The sequence below is a fragment of the Oncorhynchus mykiss genome, chromosome 26 (genome assembly GCF_013265735.2).
Source record: "Oncorhynchus mykiss isolate Arlee chromosome 26, USDA_OmykA_1.1, whole genome shotgun sequence".
Classification (NCBI taxonomy): Eukaryota; Metazoa; Chordata; class Actinopteri; order Salmoniformes; family Salmonidae; genus Oncorhynchus; species Oncorhynchus mykiss.
In genome coordinates, this window is record NC_048590.1 from 5,117,211 (window position 1) to 5,137,541 (window position 20,331).

At 43.4% G+C, this 20,331-nt stretch overlaps 1 protein-coding gene across 1 annotated transcript; it reads left to right on the plus strand.

Moving 5' to 3' along the window:
* Window positions 1–10,566: 10,566 nt before the first annotated feature.
* On the plus strand, window positions 10,567–13,941 carry LOC110510477 (chymotrypsin A). The gene is made up of 6 exons (XM_036964287.1): window positions 10,567–10,693; window positions 11,457–11,640; window positions 11,898–11,976; window positions 12,498–12,678; window positions 13,231–13,364; window positions 13,731–13,941. Exons 1-6 carry the CDS (start codon window positions 10,642–10,644, stop codon window positions 13,890–13,892), a joined length of 792 nt encoding a protein of 263 aa, XP_036820182.1. The 5' UTR covers window positions 10,567–10,641; the 3' UTR covers window positions 13,893–13,941.
* Window positions 13,942–20,331: the final 6,390 nt, after the last annotated feature.

Genomic DNA, 20,331 nt, shown 5'->3' on the forward strand with positions numbered 1-20,331 from the left:
ACAGGTGCATGTTCATTAATTGTTTATGGTTCATCGAACAAGCATGGGAAACGGTGGTTAAACCCTTTACAATGAAGATCTGTGAAGTTATTTGTATTTTTACAAATTATCTTTGAAAGACAGAATCCTGAAAAAGGGACGTTTCTTTTTTTTTGCTGAGTTCAGATCGAATCCCCCGAGCTGACAAAGTATAAATCTGTCCTTCTGCCCCCTGAACAAGGCAGTTAACCCACTGTTCCCCGGTAGGCCGTCATTGTAAATATGAATTTGTTCTTTAACTGACTTGCCTAGTTAAATAAAGGTCAAATAAAAAAGATATATTAAAAAAATGATCTATTAATTTATATTATTATATTATTTACCTGGTGAAGACTGAGGCCAAGACTCCACACATGGAAAACAGGCTTAAATTTCAGTCTGTCTTTTCAAAAACCTTTTACACTAAAAGGTGATCATTTTCATATTTTCACAGTATTATTCCAACCTCATAGTGTGGAAATATATATTGAGTGTAGAAAACATTAAGAACACATTCCTAATATTGAGTTTGACCTTTTTAAAAACAATTTAATATGGCTTAGTAGTACCCCCCCCCCTGGCTTAGACAGGGCTTAGACTGTTATGGGTGAAAACCCAGAAACCACGAGGAGGATTATCCAGCCATCTAGTCTTTACAATGAGTCATGTCTGCTTTCTGTCTCCCTTCCTCCCTCATTCCCTCATTCCCTCACCTCACTCACTCACTCACTCACTCACTCACTCACTCACTCACTCACTCACTCACTCACTCCCCACCTCCCTCACTCACTCACTCCGTCCCTCCTTCACTCCTCCCTCCCTCACTCCTTCCCTCCTCTGTGTCCGTCGCTCTCTCCCTCCCTCAACCCTTCCCTCCTTCTCTCCCTACCTCCTCTGTCTCCCTCCCTCCCTCCTCTGTCTCCCTCCCTCCCTCCTCTGTCTCCTTCCCTCCTCTGTCTCCTTCCCTCCTCTGTCTCCTTCCCTCCTCTGTCTCCTTCCCTCCCTCCCTCCCTCCCTCCCTCCTCTTTAAATTTGCTACAAGTTGCCCCTCAGTTCCTTATTCACTTCAAAAGACAATAGAGATGTTACCATGGCAACGCGCGTTGTAGAGGAAATGGGTTCACTTCGAGATGGAAGGTTGCGTTGTGAAAAAACACCTCATGTCACCTTATTGATCTGATTATATCGGTAAAGGGATGTGCATTTCCTTCATTCATGTAGTTTCTTAACACAGAAAAAGCATCTCTAATTACTGCGTCAGCAACCAAGTGATGTTTCACACATCGTCATTTACGGGTCATGGCGTATCACTAGGTGATGTTTCATATATCATGGGCGTGGCGTACAGCAGGTCGGCCACCAGGGGGAGACTCGTCGAGGCCTGGTGACAGACGGAGTCTTCATCACGAGGCGATGGCTCCCTCTGCTGGACGTGCCAGGTCTCGACGGGCTCTCCATGCCAGGACGAATTGGGGCTGATTGTGGTTGGTGGGTAATCAAGGGGATGATTGTGGCTGGTGAGTAATCAAGGGGATGATTGTGGTTTGTGAGTAATCAAGGGGATGATTGTGGTTGGTGAGTAATCAGGGGGATGATTGTGTAGGTGAGTAATCAAGGGGATGATTGTGGTTGGTGAGTAATCAAGGGGATGATTGTGTAGGTGAGTAATCAAGGGGATGATTGTGTAGGTGAGTAATCAAGGGGCTGATTGTGGTTGGTGAGTAATCAAGGGGATGATTGTGTAGGTGAGTAATCAAGGAGATGATTGTGGTTGGTGAGTAATCAAGGGGATGATTGTGGTTGGTGAGTAATCAAGGGGATGATTGTGGTTGGTGAGTAATCAAGGGGATGATTGTGGTTGGTGAGTAATCAGGGGGATGATTGTGGTTGGTGAGTAATCAAGGGGATGATTGTGTAGGTGAGTAATCAAGGGGATGATTGTGTAGGTGAGTAATCAAGGGGATGATTGTGTAGGTGAGTAATCAAGGGGATGATTGTGGTTGGTGAGTAATCAAGGGGATGATTGTGGTTGGTGAGTAATCAAGGGGATGATTGTGTAGGTGAGTAATCAAGGGGATGATTGTGGTTGGTGAGTAATCAAGGGGCTGATTGTGTAGGTGAGTAATCAAGGGGCTGATTGTGGTTGGTGAGTAATCAAGGGGATGATTGTGGTTGGTGAGTAATCAAGGGGATGATTGTGTAGGTGAGTAATCAAGGGGATGATTGTGGTTGGTGAGTAATCAAGGGGATGATTGTGGTTGGTGAGTAATCAAGGGGATGATTGTGTAGGTGAGTAATCAAGGGGATGATTGTGGTTGGTGAGTAATCAAGGGGATGATTGCTCTCCAGCTGGACGAGTCCCATAAAGGGATACGCCACCTGGCGTATCACTGGGTGACGTTTCATATATCATGGCCTATCACTGTGTGACGTTTCATATATCATGGCCTATCACTGGGTGACGTTTCATATATCATGGCCTATCACTGGGTGACGTTTCATATATCATGGCCTATCACTGGGTGACGTTTCATATATCATGGCCTATCACTGGGTGATAGGTAGACAGGGAGGGAAGGAGACAGAGAGGGAGGGAGACATGGTGGAAGACAGGGAGGGAGTTAGCAAGACAGGGAGGGAGTTAGCGAGACAGGGAGGGAGTTAGCGAGACAGGGAGGGAGTTAGCGAGACAGGGAGGGAGTTAGCGAGGGAGGGAGGGAGTTAGCGAGACATGGAGGGAGATAGCGAGACATGGAGGGAGATGGCGAGACATGGAGGGAGATAGCGAGACAGGGAGGGAGTTAGCGAGACAGGGAGGGAGTTAGCGAGACAGGGAGACAGGGAGGAAGTTAGCGAGACAGGGTGTGAGTTAGCGAGACATGAAGGGAGATAGCGAGACATGAAGGGAGATAGCGAGACATGAAGGGAGATAGCGAGACATGAAGGGAGATAGCGAAACATGAAGGGAGATAGCGAAACATGAAGGGAGATAGCGAGACAGGGAGACAGGGAGATAAGAACAATGAGACATAACTATGATCAGAACTCAGAACAATAAGACATTGTAACTATGATCAGAACAATGAGACATTATAACTATGAGACTAAACTATGATCAGAACTTAGAATAATGAGACATTATAACTATGATCAGAACAATGAGACATTATAACTATGATCAGAACAATGAGACATTAAAACTATGATCAGAACAATGAGACATTAGAACTATGATCAGAACAATGAGACATTAGAACTATGATCAGAACAATCAGACATTATAACTATGATCAGAACAATGAGACATTATAACTATGATCAGAACAATGAGACATTATTACTATGATCAGAACAATGAGACATTAGAACTATGATCAGAACAATGAGACATTAGAACTATGATCAGAACAATGAGACATTAGAACTATGATCAGAACAATCAGACATTATAACTATGATCAGAACAATGAGACATTATAACTATGATCAGAACAATGAGACATTATTACTATGAGACTAAACTATGATCAGAACTCAGAATAATGAGACATTATAACCATGATCAGAACAATGAGACATTACGTTGATGTTCAGGCCAGCGGGGGTGGCCAGCTTGATCAGGGTGACACAGCCTGGGAACAGGACATGGAGTCAAGTCAGTGTTAATTTTAAAATGCATTTTTACATGGGTCACAACAACACATCATTACACAGGAATACAAGGAGGTAGGGAAATGTGGGAAGGGGGACATGGAGATGATATGGAGGAGATGTTTGCATATCTGTAGTAACGATTCCCCTAAGCTCATCATACAATATCACAGGGAATGTTTCTCCAGTCAGCTCTGTTTAAAGGGCCAATCAGCATCATGTAATATCACAGGGAATGTTTCTCCAGTCAGCTCTGTTTAAAGGGCCAATCAGCATCATGTAATGTTTCTACAGTTAGCTCTGTATAAAGGGCCAATCAGCATCAGGGAATGTTTCTACAGTTAGCTCTGTTTAAAGGGCCAATCAGCACCATGTAATATCACAGGGAATGTTTCTCCAGTCAGCTCTGTTTAAAGGGCCAATCAGCATCATGTAATATCACAGGGAATGTTTCTACAGTCAGCTCTGTATAAAGGGCCAATCAGCATCATGTAATATCACAGGGAATGTTTCTCCAGTTAGCTCTGTGTAAAGGGCCAATCAGCATCATGTAATATCACATGGAATGTTTCTACAGTCAGCTCTGTATAAAGGGCCAATCAGCATCATGTAATATCACAGGGAATGTTTCTCCAGTTAGCTCTGTGTAAAGGGCCAATCAGCATCATGTAATATCACATGGAATGTTTCTACAGTCAGCTCTGTATAAAGGGCCAATCAGCATCATGTAATATCACAGGGAATGTTTCTCCAGTTAGCTCTGTTTAAAGGGCCAATCAGCATCATGTAATATCACAGGGAATGTGTAATATCACAGGGAATGTTTCTACAGTCAGCTCTGTATAAAGGGCCAATCAGCATCATGTAATATCACAGGGAATGTTTCTCCAGTTAGCTCTGTGTAAAGGGCCAATCAGCATCATGTAATATCACAGGGAATGTTTCTACAGTCAGCTCTGTGTAAAGGGCCAATCAGCATCAGGGAATGTTTCTACAGTTAGCTCTGTATAAAGGGCCAATCAGCATCATGTAATATCACATGGAATGTTTCTCCAGTTAGCTCTGTGTAAAGGGCCAATCAGCATCATGTAATATCACAGGGAATGTTTCTACAGTCAGCTCTGTGTAAAGGGCCAATCAGCATAATGTAATATCACAGGGAATGTCTATATTTTTGGACTTAATACATTAATACATTAATAATATGTACCCATTTATTCTTCCAAAATAAATGCCCCATGAGCTTAGTTCAACTGTTGTACCCCATCATAACCCACTACATTAATTCTATATAAAGTACATGTAAACAAGCACTGTATGGCCTTAAAAACATGGTTAAACTACAATGTTGATATCATGGCTGGTCAGTCCTTGTATCAATAGCTCTGTCTATGAATTTGAACATTTCACCGGGCCCTCCATCCCTCAGATTTCTTTTGCCCGGCAACAGGGGTGTGGAGAAAGCTCGGTTGTTACCGATTGGAGCTTTAATGAAACATCCTCAACCATGGGTGTCTAACATCACGAGGGGCAGTAACACACAATATATCATAAAGAACATTAGTGGTCCAAGAACAGAGCCTTGAGGAAAACCGAACTTCATTTTAAGGGTTAGGCGGAGAAGATTGTAGCTCAGGAGTCCCCAATTACTTTCAGCCGTGGGCCGGAAAGATAGTTATCAATCATTTGTAGACTGCAAATTGACTGCAAGAATCCTAAACAGATACAGTGTGACATAAACATAATGATTTCAAACCTTGGTTACGTTGGGATACGATCGCATATCTTTCTATTTATGCGTGGGAATACTTGGGAACAGATTTCCAAAATTAAAATCACTCATTTCCTGGTGTTTATACAGTATTTTATGTCCAGCAACTAAAATAATTGGTTAAAACTATAATTTTGATATCATGGAGGGTCAGTCCTTGCATCAATAGGGGCAGCAGGGTAGCCTACTGGTTAGAGCGTTGGACTAGTAACCAGCAGGTAGACTAGTGGTTAGAGCGTTGGACTAGTAACCAGCAGGTAGTCTAGTGGTTAGAGTGGTGGACTAGTAACCAGCAGGTAGACTAGTGGTTAGAGTGTTGGACTAGTAACCAGCAGGTAGACTAGTAACCAGCAGGTAGACTAGTGGTTAGAGTGTTGGACTAGTAACCAGCAGGTAGCCTAGTGGTTAGAGTGCTGGACTAGTAACCAGCAGGTATCCTAGTGGTTAGAGTGTTGGACTAGTAACCAGCAGGTAGACTAGTAACCAGCAGGTAGACTAGTGGTTAGAGCATTGGACTTGTAACCAGCAGTGAGCCTAGAGGTTAGAGCGTTGGGTCAGTAACCAGCAGAAGGGTCTAGCGTTGGACTAGTAACCGAAAGGTTGCAAGTTCGAATCCCCGAGCTGACAAGGTACAAATCTGTCGTTCTGCCCCTGAACAGGGGGGGGGGCAAACAAAATCCCTGGGCTTCCTTTTGGGGAACCCTGCTGTAGATAAAGGTTAATTACTGTAACCAAGAGTTAAACCCCCCCTGAGGAAAGGAGAGCAGACTGCAGGTGGACCCACCATAGGGAGGCGCTGACGAAATCCAGACAGGAGACGATCCAGAGGAACGACACTGTCACCATTCTAAAGGACACTGACACCTTACTTAACACCAAACCCCATCAGAGTCCAACCAGAAGGAGCCCAGGATATTGTCCACCTCAGCCCAGAACAGAGGGCAAGCCCGGTAGAATATTCACTCCAAAAAGGTTACCTATCCGGTGGGTGGGGTGGGGTGGGGGGGTAATATATCCAGCTGCTTATCACTACTAGGGGAATGGAAAGTTCTCAGCCCAGTACTGTACTGCATAGCAAGACAACCAGACCAGATTGGTGTAGACAGGTCTGGTTGTACTGCTGTGCTCAGGACACATATTCATTTAAGGGCATCAAGGGTAAATAGTGCTGATCTCGGATCAGTTTAGCCCTTTTAGATCATAATGAAATCAGACTATACGGACAGATCCTAGATTAGCCCTTCCTACTCTGAGACACTTTGTAGATGTGGGCCCTTTAGTGTCCTGATGTGTTCAGAAGAGCAACGTGTTCCTCTAACTGTGTCAGAGGTCACTGGCTTCGGCAGACTCAACCCGAAACCTAGCCTAGACCTCTGCCATCTTTTCCTACAACTCCCAGGATTCACTGCGACATGAAAAAAACATTTCTTACAGCAATAACACTTTTTAAAAACACTGTACCATCCATGACAGTCTGACAGTCATGTTGTGTTAGTTATTTACCCATCTGACAGTCATGTTGTGTTAGTTATTTACCCATCTGACAGTCATGTTGTGTTAGTTATTTACCCATCTGACAGTCATGTTGTGTTAGTTATTTACCCATCTGACAGTCATGTTGTGTTAGTTATTTACCCATCTGACAGTCATGTTGTGTTAGTTATTTACCCATCTGACAGTCATGTTGTGTTATTTACCCATCTGACAGTCATGTTGTGTTATTTACCCATCTGACAGTCATGTTGTGTTATTTACCCATCTGACAGTCATGTTGTGTTATTTACCCATCTGACAGTCATGTTGTGTTAGTTATTTACCCATCTGACAGTCATGTTGTGTTAGTTATTTACCCATCTGACAGTCATGTTGTGTTAGTTATTTACCCATCTGACAGTCATGTTATGTTATTTACCCATCTGACAGTCATGTTGTGTTAGTTATTTACCCATCTGACAGTCATGTTGTGTTAGTTATTTACCCATCTGACAGTCATGTTGTGTTAGTTATTTACCCATCTGACAGTCATGTTGTGTTATTTACCCATCTGACAGTCATGTTGTGTCAGTGGGATAATCTGAATATTTAGCTCTGGTTATTAGAGAACAGTCAGCTAATTGTTTTGAGATCTTGTGTTTACAGATCAATACTGATTTTGAATAATGTTTGTAGAATCAGAATAACAAACTCATTGTTCTTGTTATTGCAATACTGTATTGTGTATTGGTATTGTAGGGCATGAATTTGCTCTACACTTGTCCTTGGTTAGCCTAATACACATCTATATTCTGACCCTAGCTTCCTTTCCCTCCCCACCTGACCCTAGCTTCCATTCTCTCACCACCTGACCCTAGCTTCCATTCCCTCCCTACCTGACCCTAGCTTCCTTTCCCTCACCACCTGACCCTAGCTTCCATTCCCTCCCTACCTGACCCTAGCTTCCTTTCCCTCCCTACCTGACCCTAGCTTCCTTTCCCTCCCTACCTGACCCTAGCTTCCTTTCCCTCCCTACCTGACCCTAGCTTCCTTTTCCTCCCTACCTGACCCTAGCTTCCATTCCCTCCCTACCTGACCCTAGCTTCCATTCCCTCCCTACCTGACCCTAGCTTCCATTACCTCCCTACCTGACCCTAGCTTCCATTACCTCCCTACCTGACCCTAGCTTCCACTCCCTCCCTACCTGACCCTAGCTTCCTTTCCCTCCCCACTTGACTCTAGCTTCCACTCCCTCCCTACCTGACCCTAGCTTCCTTTCCCTCCCCACTTGACCCTAGCTTCATTTCCCTCCCTACCTGACCCTAGCTTCCACTCCCTCCCTACCTGACCCTAGCTTCCATTCCCTCCCTACCTGACCCTAGCTTCCACTCCCTCCCCACCTGACCCTAGCTTCCTTTCCCTCCCTGACCCTAGCTTCCTTTCCCTCCCTACCTGACCCTAGCTTCCTTTCCCTCCCTACCTGACCCTAGCTTCCTTTCCCTCCCTACCTGACCCTAGCTTCCTTTCCCTCCCCACCTGACCCTAGCTTCCATTCCCTCCCTACCTGACCCTAGCTTCCTTTCCCTCCCTACCTGACCCTAGCTTCCTTTCCCTCCCCACCTGACCCTAGCTTCCATTCCCTCCCTACCTGACCCTAGCTTCCTTTCCCTCCCTACCTGACCCTAGCTTCCTTTCCCTCCCTACCTGACCCTAGCTTCCTTTCCCTCCCTACCTGACCCTAGCTTCCTTTCCCTACCTACCTGACCCTAGCTTCCTTTCCCTCCCTACCTGACCCTAGCTTCCTTTCCCTCCCTACCTGACCCTAGCTTCATTTCCCTCCCTACCTGACCCTAGCTTCCATTCCCTCCCCACCTGACCCTAGCTTCCTTTCCCTCACCACCTGACCCTAGCTTCCATTCCCTCCCCACCTGACCCTAGCTTCCATTCCCTCCCCATCTGAACCTAGCTTCCACTCCCTCCCTACCTGACCCTAGCTATCCTGACCCCTTCTACTGGAAAAAGAGCAGAAGAGATCTGGGACCAGGCTAACCTGACCCCTTCTACTGGAAAAAGAGCACAAGATATCTGGGACCAGGCTAACCTGACCCCTTCTACTGGAAAAATAGCACAAGAGATCTGGGACCAGGCTAAACTGACCCCTTCTACTGGAAAAAGAGCAGAAGAGACCTGGGACCAGGCTAACCTGACTCCTTCTACTGGAAAAATAGCACAAGAGATCTGGGACCAGGCTAACCTGACTCCTTCTACTGGAAAAAGAGCAGAAGAGACCTGGGACCAGGCTAACCTGACTCCTTCTACTGGAAAAAGAGGAGAAGAGATCTGGGACCAGGTTAACCTGACCCCTTCTACTGGGAAAAAACAACAACCTTATCTGTGATTCCCTAACCTGAGATAACAGCTCATATTTCTCTCTCTCTCTCTCTCTCTCTCTCTCTCTCTCTCTCTCTCTCTCTCTCTCTCTCTCTCTCTCTCTCTCTCTCTCTCTCTCTCTCTCTCTCTCGTGATTGGTGCATTTTCTTTTTATTTCCATGTAATAGTAAGGAAGTAACTCCTCTACATGTCATTTTATTCAAATAATTAATAAATGCCCCTGTCCATGTTATTTGTTAATTCATCTGAACCAGGTTCAAGTGAATACGCTGTTTCCCATCTGCATTGTTTCGCCTGACGTGAATACTCATGGGTCAGTTTCTATGTTTATAGATTATGGTTGTTGTCAAACTTTTGAAACACTTAATTTAAGCGTACTTGTTTTGTGCAAAATGGGATATCTAATATTCTCTATGTCCGTTGTCCAGGTGGATGGAATGTTCCATGTGGTTTTTGCCGCTGGTGCAAAAGTGACTCATTTAGTGTGGTTTTACAGGGTCAGTCATAGTAGTATGATATGTGTTGTTTTACAGGGTCAGCCATAGTAGTATGATAGGTGTTGTTTTACAGGGTCAGTCATAGTAGTATGATAGGTGTTGTTTTACAGGAGCAGTCATAGTAGTACGATAGGTGTTGTTTTACAGGGTCAGCCATAATAGTATGATAGGTGTTGTTTTACAGGGTCAGTCATAGTAGTATGATAGGTGTTGTTTTACAGGGTCAGCCATAGTAGTACGGCACCCCTGAAGCAAATAAGGCTTAAGTGTCTAGGGCACATCAACAGATTATTTTCACCTTGTCCGCTCAGGTATTCCAACCAGCAACCTTTCGGTTAATGGCCCAACACTCTAACTGCTAGGCTACCTGCTGGTTACTAGTCCAACACTAACCACTAGGCTACCTGCTGGTTACTAGCCCAACACTCTAACCGCTAGGCTACCTGCTGGTTACTGGCCCAACACTCTAACTGCTAGGCTACCTGCCGCCCTTCATGAGTTGTCTAAGTAACACAGCTTTCATGCTTTCAGAGAGAGCGAGGATCTCCTTTGGGGAATATTTACCACGAGCCAACATTGTCTCCATCATTTTTTTTCTATTGGTCATTCAAGAAATATTCCAACAAACGACCTTTTCGTAACCCCATAATGTTCTGTAACGGTGTGAGAAAATGTCCCCTGTTATCTGCAGAGGGACAGGTGAGGCACACGCACACACACACACACACACACACACACACACACACACACACACAGGGGGTGGAGGGGAATGCAGAGTCAGAGCCTTGGTTCCTGTATAAAAGACCCCTGCTGTGTGCCTCACTCCATCACGCTGAAAACATGAACTGTCTGCTGATCCTCTCCTGCCTTGCCTTCGCCGGCGCAGCCTACGGTGAGAAAATGTCCATGTTTATGCCATTGTCTGCCTTGTAGGATACCTTGTAGGATACCATGTAGGATACCATGTAGGATACCTTGTAGGATTCCTTGTAGGATACCTTGTAGGATACCATGTAGGATACCTTGTAGGATACCATGTAGGATACCTTGTAGGATACCATGTAGGATACCTTGTAGGATACCATGTAGGATTCCTTGTAGGATACCTTCTAGGATACCTTCTAGGATACCATGTAGGATACCATGTAGGATACCATGTAGGATACCTTGTAGGATACCTTGTAGGATACCATGTAGGATACCTTGTAGGATTCCTTGTAGGATACCTTGTAGGATACCATATAGGATACCTTGTAGGATACCATGTAGGATACCTTGTAGGATACCTTGTAGGATTCCTTAGGTTGGCTTTTTAGTCGTTCTGGTTTTTATTGTTATTCTTGTTGTTTTTTTAATTCTCATATTTGTTGTGTAGTAAATATTTCAGTTTTAATTTGTGTCTTCCTGTGAAGCACATTGTGTTGCATTCCCATGTCTAGAATGTGCTGTAGAAATAAAACTTCATTTGATTTATGTATCGGGTAAAATAAGTATTTGATGGTAGTTGACTGCTCTGGTCAATAACATTTCACGTGGTACTACAATAGGCAGCATTGTATTTATATTCTGTATGGACGTAATTCAGAAACTGTCACTGTTAGAATCTCTGTTAGAGCAGCCAAACTTGACCCCTGACCCATAAGCTCTGTCTTTAGGCTGTGGTAAACCCGCCATCCAGCCTGTGGTGTCTGGTTACGCCCGCATCGTCAACGGTGAGGAGGCTGTGCCCGGCTCCTGGCCCTGGCAGGTGTCCCTCCAGGACTACACTGGATTCCACTTCTGCGGCGGCTCACTGATCAACGAGAACTGGGTTGTGACTGCTGCCCACTGCAGCGTGAAGTGAGTGCTGGCTGCTAAGCCATAACCTTCATAAGTGTAGCAATATGCTAACTAGCTAAAAAAACTAGCTAAAAATCTAGCTATTGCTCATACTAACTGGCTAAAAGCGAGCTATTGCTAACTAGCTAAAAGCTGGCTAATGCTAACTAACTAAAAACTAGATCTAAACTAGATCATGCTAATGCTAATTAGCGCAAAGCCGGGCTAGCATATTGCTAAAGTAGCTAAATTATGTTTATTTTGTGAAACTATTTCAGGACCTCTCACCGTGTGATCCTGGGAGAGCACGATCGCTCGTCCAACGCTGAGAACATCCAGACCATCAAGGTTGGCCAGGTAAACAACCACTCACACACACACACAACTATTACTACAATTTGAACATCTAGACTTTTATTTTGAAGTAAAGATAAAGATCAGTAAAAGTTTCACCTTTCCATCCCCACTGTCTCCTATATATCCCTACTGTCCCCTATATATCCCTACTGTCCCCTATATATCCCCATTGTTCCCTATATATCCCCACTGTCTCCTCTATATCCCTACTGTCCCCTATATATCCCCACTGTCTCCTCTATATCCCTACTGTCCCCTATATATCCCTACTGTCCCCTATATATCCCTACTGTCCCCTATATATCCCTACTGTCCCCTATATATCCCCATTGTTCCCTATATATCCCCACTGTCTCCTATATTACTACAAATTGAACATCTAGACTTTTATTTTGAAGTAAAGATAAAGATCAGTAAAAGTTCCACCTTTTGAAGTCACATCAACTCAAATGATAACGATCTGCTCAGCGGATTAACATTCAATCTAAATGTCAAACGTTGTCGCCTTGTGTCCTTACTAGGTCTTCAAGCACCCCAATTACAACGGCTTCACCATCAACAACGACATCACCCTGATCAAGCTGGCCACGCCCGCCCTCTTGGGAACCCGTGTGTCCCCCGTGTGCGTTGCTGAGACCAACGATGACTTCCCCGGTGGCATGACGTGTGTGACCTCCGGCTGGGGTCTGACCCGCTACAACGGTAATCAATAATCACTACAGCTTTTCTAGGTCTCATTGTAAAGTCAGACAAACCTTGGTTAGTTTTTTTGACTAGCGATATGTTTGGTATAGTTGAAAGTTTCCATTTCAGTTGGCTCAATGTATTTGAAAAATGACGTTTCTGTTGGGTCAATCTATTTCAAAAAGACGTTTCGGTTGACTCAATCTGTTTCAAAAATGACGTTTCGGTTGGCTCAATCTGTTTCAAAAATGACGTTTCAGTTGGCTCAATCTGTTTGAAAAATGACGTTTCAGTTGGCTCAATCTGTTTCAAAAATGACGTTTCAGTTGGCTCAATCTGTTTAAAAAATGACGTTTCAGTTGGCTCAATCTATTTGAAAAATGACGTTTCAGTTGGCTCAATCTATTTGAAAAATGACGTTTCAGTTGGCTCAATCTGTTTAAAAAAATTACTTTTCAGTTGGGTTTCGGTGTAGTCTTGAGTTGCTAGTAGTCTAATAATGTGAGAAAGATGGTGATTGGCTGACCGGTTTCTAAGAGTTACCTGACCCTTGGTGTCCTCTGGTTCCAGCTGCTGACACCCCTGCCCTGCTGCAGCAGGCTGCTCTTCCCCTGCTGACCAAGGCTCAGTGCCAGAAGTTCTGGGGCTCCAAGATCACCGACCTCATGATCTGCGCTGGAGCCGATGGTGCCTCTTCCTGCATGGTGAGTAACACAAACCATAGGGTTGGAACATTCCGGTAAACTTCCAAAACATTGCCAGGGTTTTCAGACTTCCTAGTTGGAAGAGTCCCAGATTTTTGCAAGCCTACACAAAACATATGGCACCCTAACACACTGTTACAGGCTATGACACTGAACCTACCACCATCTGACTAATGGAAGAGTTCAATCTGAATTTGTACAGTTATTTACACTGGTTTAAACAGTCATTGCATCAATTAAAGCTTGGTGTTTCCTTAGTTCTTAATTTTTTTGGGAAACAGCTGAGCACAAACTCTGAACATAAAAAATAAATCCCTAGAGAGAGAGACTCTAACTCTTTCTGTTCTCCTTTTTGTGTTCCTCCAGGGTGACTCTGGTGGCCCCCTGGTCTGTGAGAAGGCTGGTGCCTGGACCCTGGTTGGTATTGTGTCCTGGGGCAGTGGAACCTGCACCACCACTATGCCCGGAGTGTACGCCCGCGTCACCGAGCTCCGCTCCTACATCGACCAGACCATCGCCTCCAACTAAGTTTTCAACTTCATCTCCATAAAAAAAAAATTAAAGTAGTTTCTAGTAACATGTTTGTTCCTTGGTGTTTCTTGAAAACGTGGGGTTTTGATAGTTAATGCAGCGATCAGCAGTTAACAGAATAACAAAGTGTTCTCTTGCATAGCCACATCATTCAACAGAAATACTCATCATAAAATGTAGATGATAATACAAGATATACACATGGAATTATAGATATACCTCTCCTTAATGCAACCGCTGTGTCAGATTTTGTTTTTGTAATTACGGAAAAAGAAACCCATGCAATAATCTGAAGTGAAAGTCACAGTAGCCGCAACGATGGCGTCAACATAAACAAGAAATTACATTCTAAATATTCCCTTACCTTTGATGATCTACATCAGAAAGCACTCCAGGAATCCCAGGTCCACAATAAATGTTTGTTTTGTTCGATGATGTCCGTTATTTATGTCCAAATACCTTCTTTTGTTAGCGCGTTTGGTACGCATATCCAAACGCTCATTCTGGTCAGCGTTACATCGGACAAAAACTTCAAAAAGTTATATTACAGGTCGAAGAAACACTTCAAACTAAGTACAGAATCAATCATTAGGATGTTTTTAACATATAGCTTCAATAAAGTTCCAACCGGAGTATTCCTTTGTGTCTTCATGCGCAATAGAACGCAAGTGGATACCATGAGTAATAAGCGTGATCAGAAAATGGCTGACTGCCAGACACCTGATAGATTCTGCTCTCATTCACTCCCACAACAACGTAGATGTTTCATTCAAATTTCCATAGATGGTTGACATCTAGTGGAACCCCTAGGCAGTGCAACATCATTAATATCTCAAGGGGATTTCATTGGGGACTTTGGTGAATACATACAAAGCTCAGATTTCTCACTTCCTGTTTTGATTTCTCCTCAGGATTTTGCCTGCCATATGAGTTCTGTTATACTCACAGACATCATTCAAACAGTTTTTAGAAAAGTTAGAGTGTTTTCAATCCAAAACTAATAATAACATGCATATATTAGCAACTGAGACTGAGGAGCAGGCCGTTTACTTTGGGCAACTTATTTATCTAAGCTACTCAATACTGCCCCCCAGCCAGAAGAAGTTTTAAAGAGTTATGTTCGCTTACCACACTGCGCCTCCTCTTTATGACGACCATGACAGAACAACCCACCATAACAGGACCAAGCAGCGTGAAAAGGAGCAGTATAATATAGTGATGGTATAATGTAGTGATGGTATAATGAAGTGATGGTATAATGTAGTGATGGTATAATGTAGTGATGGTATAATGTAGTGATGGTATAATATAGTGATGGTATAATGAAGTGATGGTATAATGTAGTGATGGTATAATGTAGTGATGGTATAATGTAGTGATGGTATAATATAGTGATGGTATAATGTAGTGATGGTATAATATAGTGATGGTATAATATAGTGATGGTATAATGTAGTGATGGTATAATATAGTGATGGTATAATGAAGTGATGGTATAATATAGTGATGGTATAATATAGTGATGGTATAATATAGTGATGGTATAATGAAGTGATGGTATAATGTAGTGATGGTATAATATAGTGATGGTACAATGTAGTGATGGTATAATATAGTGATGGTATAATGTAGTGATGGTATAATATAGTGATGGTATAATGTAGTGATGGTATAATGTAGTGATGGTATAATATAGTGATGGTATAATGTAGTGATGGTATAATGTAGTGATGGTATAATGTAGTGATGGTATAATGTAGTGATGGTATAATATAGTGATGGTATAATGTAGTGATGGTATAATGTAGTGATGGTATAATGTAGTGATGGTATAATGTAGTGATGGTATAATGTAGTGATGGTATAATATAGTGATGGTATAATATAGTGATGGTATAATGAAGTGATTGTATAATATAGTGATGGTATAATGTAGTGATGGTTTAATATAGTGATGGTACAATGAAGTGATGGTATAATATAGTGATGGTATAATGTAGTGATGGTATAATATAGTGATGGTATAATGTAGTGATGGTATAATATAGTGATGGTATAATGAAGTGATAGTATAATATACTGATGGTATAATGTAGTGATGGTATAATATAGTGATGGTATAATGTAGTGATGGTATAATGTAGTGATGGTATAATATAGTGATGGTATAATGTAGTGATGGTATAATGTAGTGATGGTATAATGTAATAAATTGGTATAATGTAGTGATGGTATAATGTAGTGATGGTATAATATAGTGATGGTATAATGTAGTGATGGTATAATGTAGTGATGGTATAATATAGTGATGGTATAATGTAGTGATGGTATAATGTAGTGATGGTATAATGTAATAAATTGGTATAATGTAGTGATGGTATAATGAAGTGATGGTATAATATAGTGATGGTATAATGTAGTGATGGTGCGGCCGACATTAAGCTCAAGTTATTTTTTAGTCTTAAACTTTCCATATGTAGGCTCTACGTCTCCGTGTTGAGATGTATGACATCACTGTATGACATCACTGTATGACATTACTATATGATATCACTGTATGACATCACTGTATGACATCATTGTATGACATCATTGTATGACATCACTGTATGACATCACTGTATGACATCACTGTATGACATCATTGTATGACATCATTGTATGACATCACTGTATGACATCACTGTATGACATCACTGTATGACATCACTGTATGACATCATTGAATGACATCACTGTATGACATCACTGTATGACACCGCAGTATTGAAATAGTCACGTAATGTAAACAGTAAGTATTATTTTTATATCAGTATACTTTTTTTTTAAGGGGATTGTCATGGTATATATTTAAACCAGGATAGTCAAGTACCCAAGTGTTGTCAGACAACTAACAGGACTTCATACCGCTCTGTGGTGTCTGGTTACGCCCACATCGTCAACGGGGAGGAGCCTGGGGTGTCTGGTTACGCCCATATCGTCAACGGGGAGGAGCCTGTGGTGTCTGGTTACGCCCACATCGTCAATGAGGAGGAGCCTGTGTTGTCTGGTTACGCCCACATCATCAACGGGGAGGAGCCTGTGCTGTCTGGTTACGCCCACATCGTCAACGGGGAGGAGCCTGTGGTGTCTGGTTACGCCCTCATCATCAACGGGGAGGGGCCTGTGGTGTCGGGTTACGCCCGCCTGCAGGTGTCCCTCCAGGACAACACTGGATTTCTGCGGTGGCTCTCTGATCAACAATGGGTTGTGACTGCTGCCCACTGCATCGTGAAGTCAGCCTTGTATTGAACACAGCAATGGCAACACTCTCAATGCCAACACCTATTTTACACTCTCTATCCCCCGTGGGCAAAGCGGTTTGAAATGACTTCATTACAACGTGTTGACAATAAGATATTGATGTTGTAATGACGTCAATTGAAGTGGTTTTTGCCTGCTGGGTTGAAAGCATGAAATTGGAGTCTCATCCCATCCCCTTTTTTGTGTGTGTTTTTTGTAGTGACTATAATTGTTTGTTGCAGAACTTCTCGCCGTGTGATCCTGGGAGATCCGTTGGCTCCAACCCTGAGACATCCAGACCATTGTGTGGGCAAGGTGGGGACAGGCCACTAAATGTATTAAATACAAAACACAACATTTTGAAGTGAAGGTAGTATCCTGGGTGCCAGTAATGTTCCTGTTCTCTCACCAACTCCTCATCCCTTATCGTCATGTCAAACACGCTCGGTGACAAGATAGCAACAATATACGACATGACCAAATGTATGTGGACACCTGCTCATCGAACATTAATATGTAGTTGGGTCCCCCCTCCTTTGCTGCCATAAACAGCCTCCACTCTTCTGGGAAGGCTTTCCACTAGATGTTGGAACATTGCTGCTATAACAGCCTCTACTCTATTGGGAAGGCTTTCCACTAGATGTTGGAACATTGCTGCTATAACAGCCTCTACTCTACTGGGAAAGCTTTCCACTAGATTTTGGAACATTGCTGCAGGGGGACTTCCTTCCATTCAGCTACAAGAGCATTAGTGAGGTCGGGCACTGATGTTGGGCGATTAGGCCTGGCTTGCAGTCGGCTTTCCAAATCATCCCGAATGTGTTTGATGGGGTTGAAGTCAGGGCTCTGTGCAGGCCGGTAAAGTTCTTCCACACCGTTCTCGACAAACCATTTTGTGCACGGGGGCATTGTCACGTGAAAGGGTCTTCACCAAACTGTGGCCGCAAAGTTGGAAGCACAGAATCTTCTAGAATGTAATTTTATGCTGTAGCGTTAACATTTCCCCTTCACTTGGAACTAAGGAGCCCGAACCATGAAAAACAGCCCCAGACCAGTATTCCTCCTCCACCAAAACAATGTGGAGTTAGTAGTATGCATTGGGGCAGGAAGCGTTCTCCTGCCATCCGCCAAACCCAGATTTGCCAAACCCAGAGTTTCCACTGCTCCACAGTCCAATGGCGTCGGAGCTTTGCAACCCCTCCAGCCGACGCTTGGCATTACGTATGGTGATCTTAGGCTTGTGTGCGGCTGCTCGGCCATGGAAACCCATTTCATGAAGCTCCTGACCAACAGTTAGTGTGCTGATGTTGTGATTTTTACAAGCTACGCTCTTCAACACTCGGTCGTCCCGTTCTGTGAGCATGGGGGACCCATGTGTCCTCAGTACGCGTCGCTGAGTCCAACGATGACTTCCCCAGTGGCATGAAGTGTGTGACCTCTGGCTGGGGTCTGACCCGCTACAACGGTAACCAATCACTAGCTGAGTCCAACAATGACTTCCCCGGTGGCAGGAAGTGTGTGACTTAACAAAACAAGACCTCTGACGGTCCATGAGTTCAACAACAACGAAGACTTAACCAAACAAGACCTCTGACGGTCCATGAGTTTAACAACAACGAAGACTTAACCAAACAAGACCTCTGACGGTCCATGAGTTCAACAACAACGAAGACTTAGCCAAACAAGACCTCTGACGGTCCATGAGTTCAACAACAACGAAGACTTAACCAAACAAGACCTCTGACGGTCCATGAGTTCAACAACGACGAAGACTTAACAAAACAAGACCTCTGACGGTCCATGAGTTCAACAACGACGAAGACTTAACAAAACAAGACCTCTGACGGTCCATGAGTTCAACAACAACGAAGACTTAACCAAACAAGACCTCTGACGGTCCATGAGTTCAACAACAACAAAGACTTAACCAAACAAGACCTCTGACTGTCGATGAGTTCAACAACGACGAAGACTTAACAAAACAAGACCTCTGACGGTCCATGAGTTCAACAACGACGAAGACTTAACAAAACAAGACCTCTGACGGTCCATGAGTTCAACAACAACGAAGACTTAACCAAACAAGACCTCTGACGGTCCATGAGTTCAACAACAACAAAGACTTAACCAAACAAGACCTCTGACGGTCCATGAGTTCAACAACAACAAAGACTTAACAAAACAAGACCTCTGATGGTCCATGAGTTCAACAACAACGAAGACTTAACCAAACAAGACCTCTGATGGTCCATGAGTTCAACAACGACGAAGACTTAACAAGACCTCTGACGGTCCATGAGTTCAACAACAACGAAGACTGAACCAAACAAGACCTCTGATGGTCCATGAGTTCAACAACAACGAAGACTTAACAAGACCTCTGACGGTCCATGAGTTCAACAACAACGAAGACTGAACCAAACAAGACCTGACAGTCCATGAGTTCAATAACAACGAAGACTTAACCAAACAAGACCTCTGATGGTCCATGAGTTCAACAACGACGAAGACTTAACAAGACCTCTGATGGTCCATGAGTTCAACAACAACGAAGACTTAACCAAACAAGACCTCTGATGGTCCATGAGTTCAACAACAACGAAGACTTAACAAGACCTCTGACGGTCCATGAGTTCAACAACAACGAAGACTGAACCAAACAAGACCTGACAGTCCATGAGTTCAATAACAACGAAGACTTAACCAAACAAGACCTCTGACGGTCCATGAGTTCAACAACAACGAAGTCTTAACAAAACAAGACCTGTGACGGTCCATGAGTTCAACAACATCGAAGACTTAACCAAACAAGACCTCTGACGGTCCATGAGTTCAACAACAACGAAGACTTAACAAAACAAGACCTCTGATGGTCCATGAGTTCAACAACAACGAAGACTTAACCAAACAAGACCTCTGATGGTCCATGAGTTCAACAACAACAAAGACTTAACAAAACAAGACCTCTGATGGTCCATGAGTTCAACAACAACAAAGACTTAACAAAACAAGACCTCTGATGGTCCATGAGTTCAACAACAACGAAGACTTAACCAAACAAGACCTCTGATGGTCCATGAGTTCAACAACGACGAAGACTTAACAAAACAAGACCTCTGATGGTCCATGAGTTCAACAACAACAAAGACTTAAC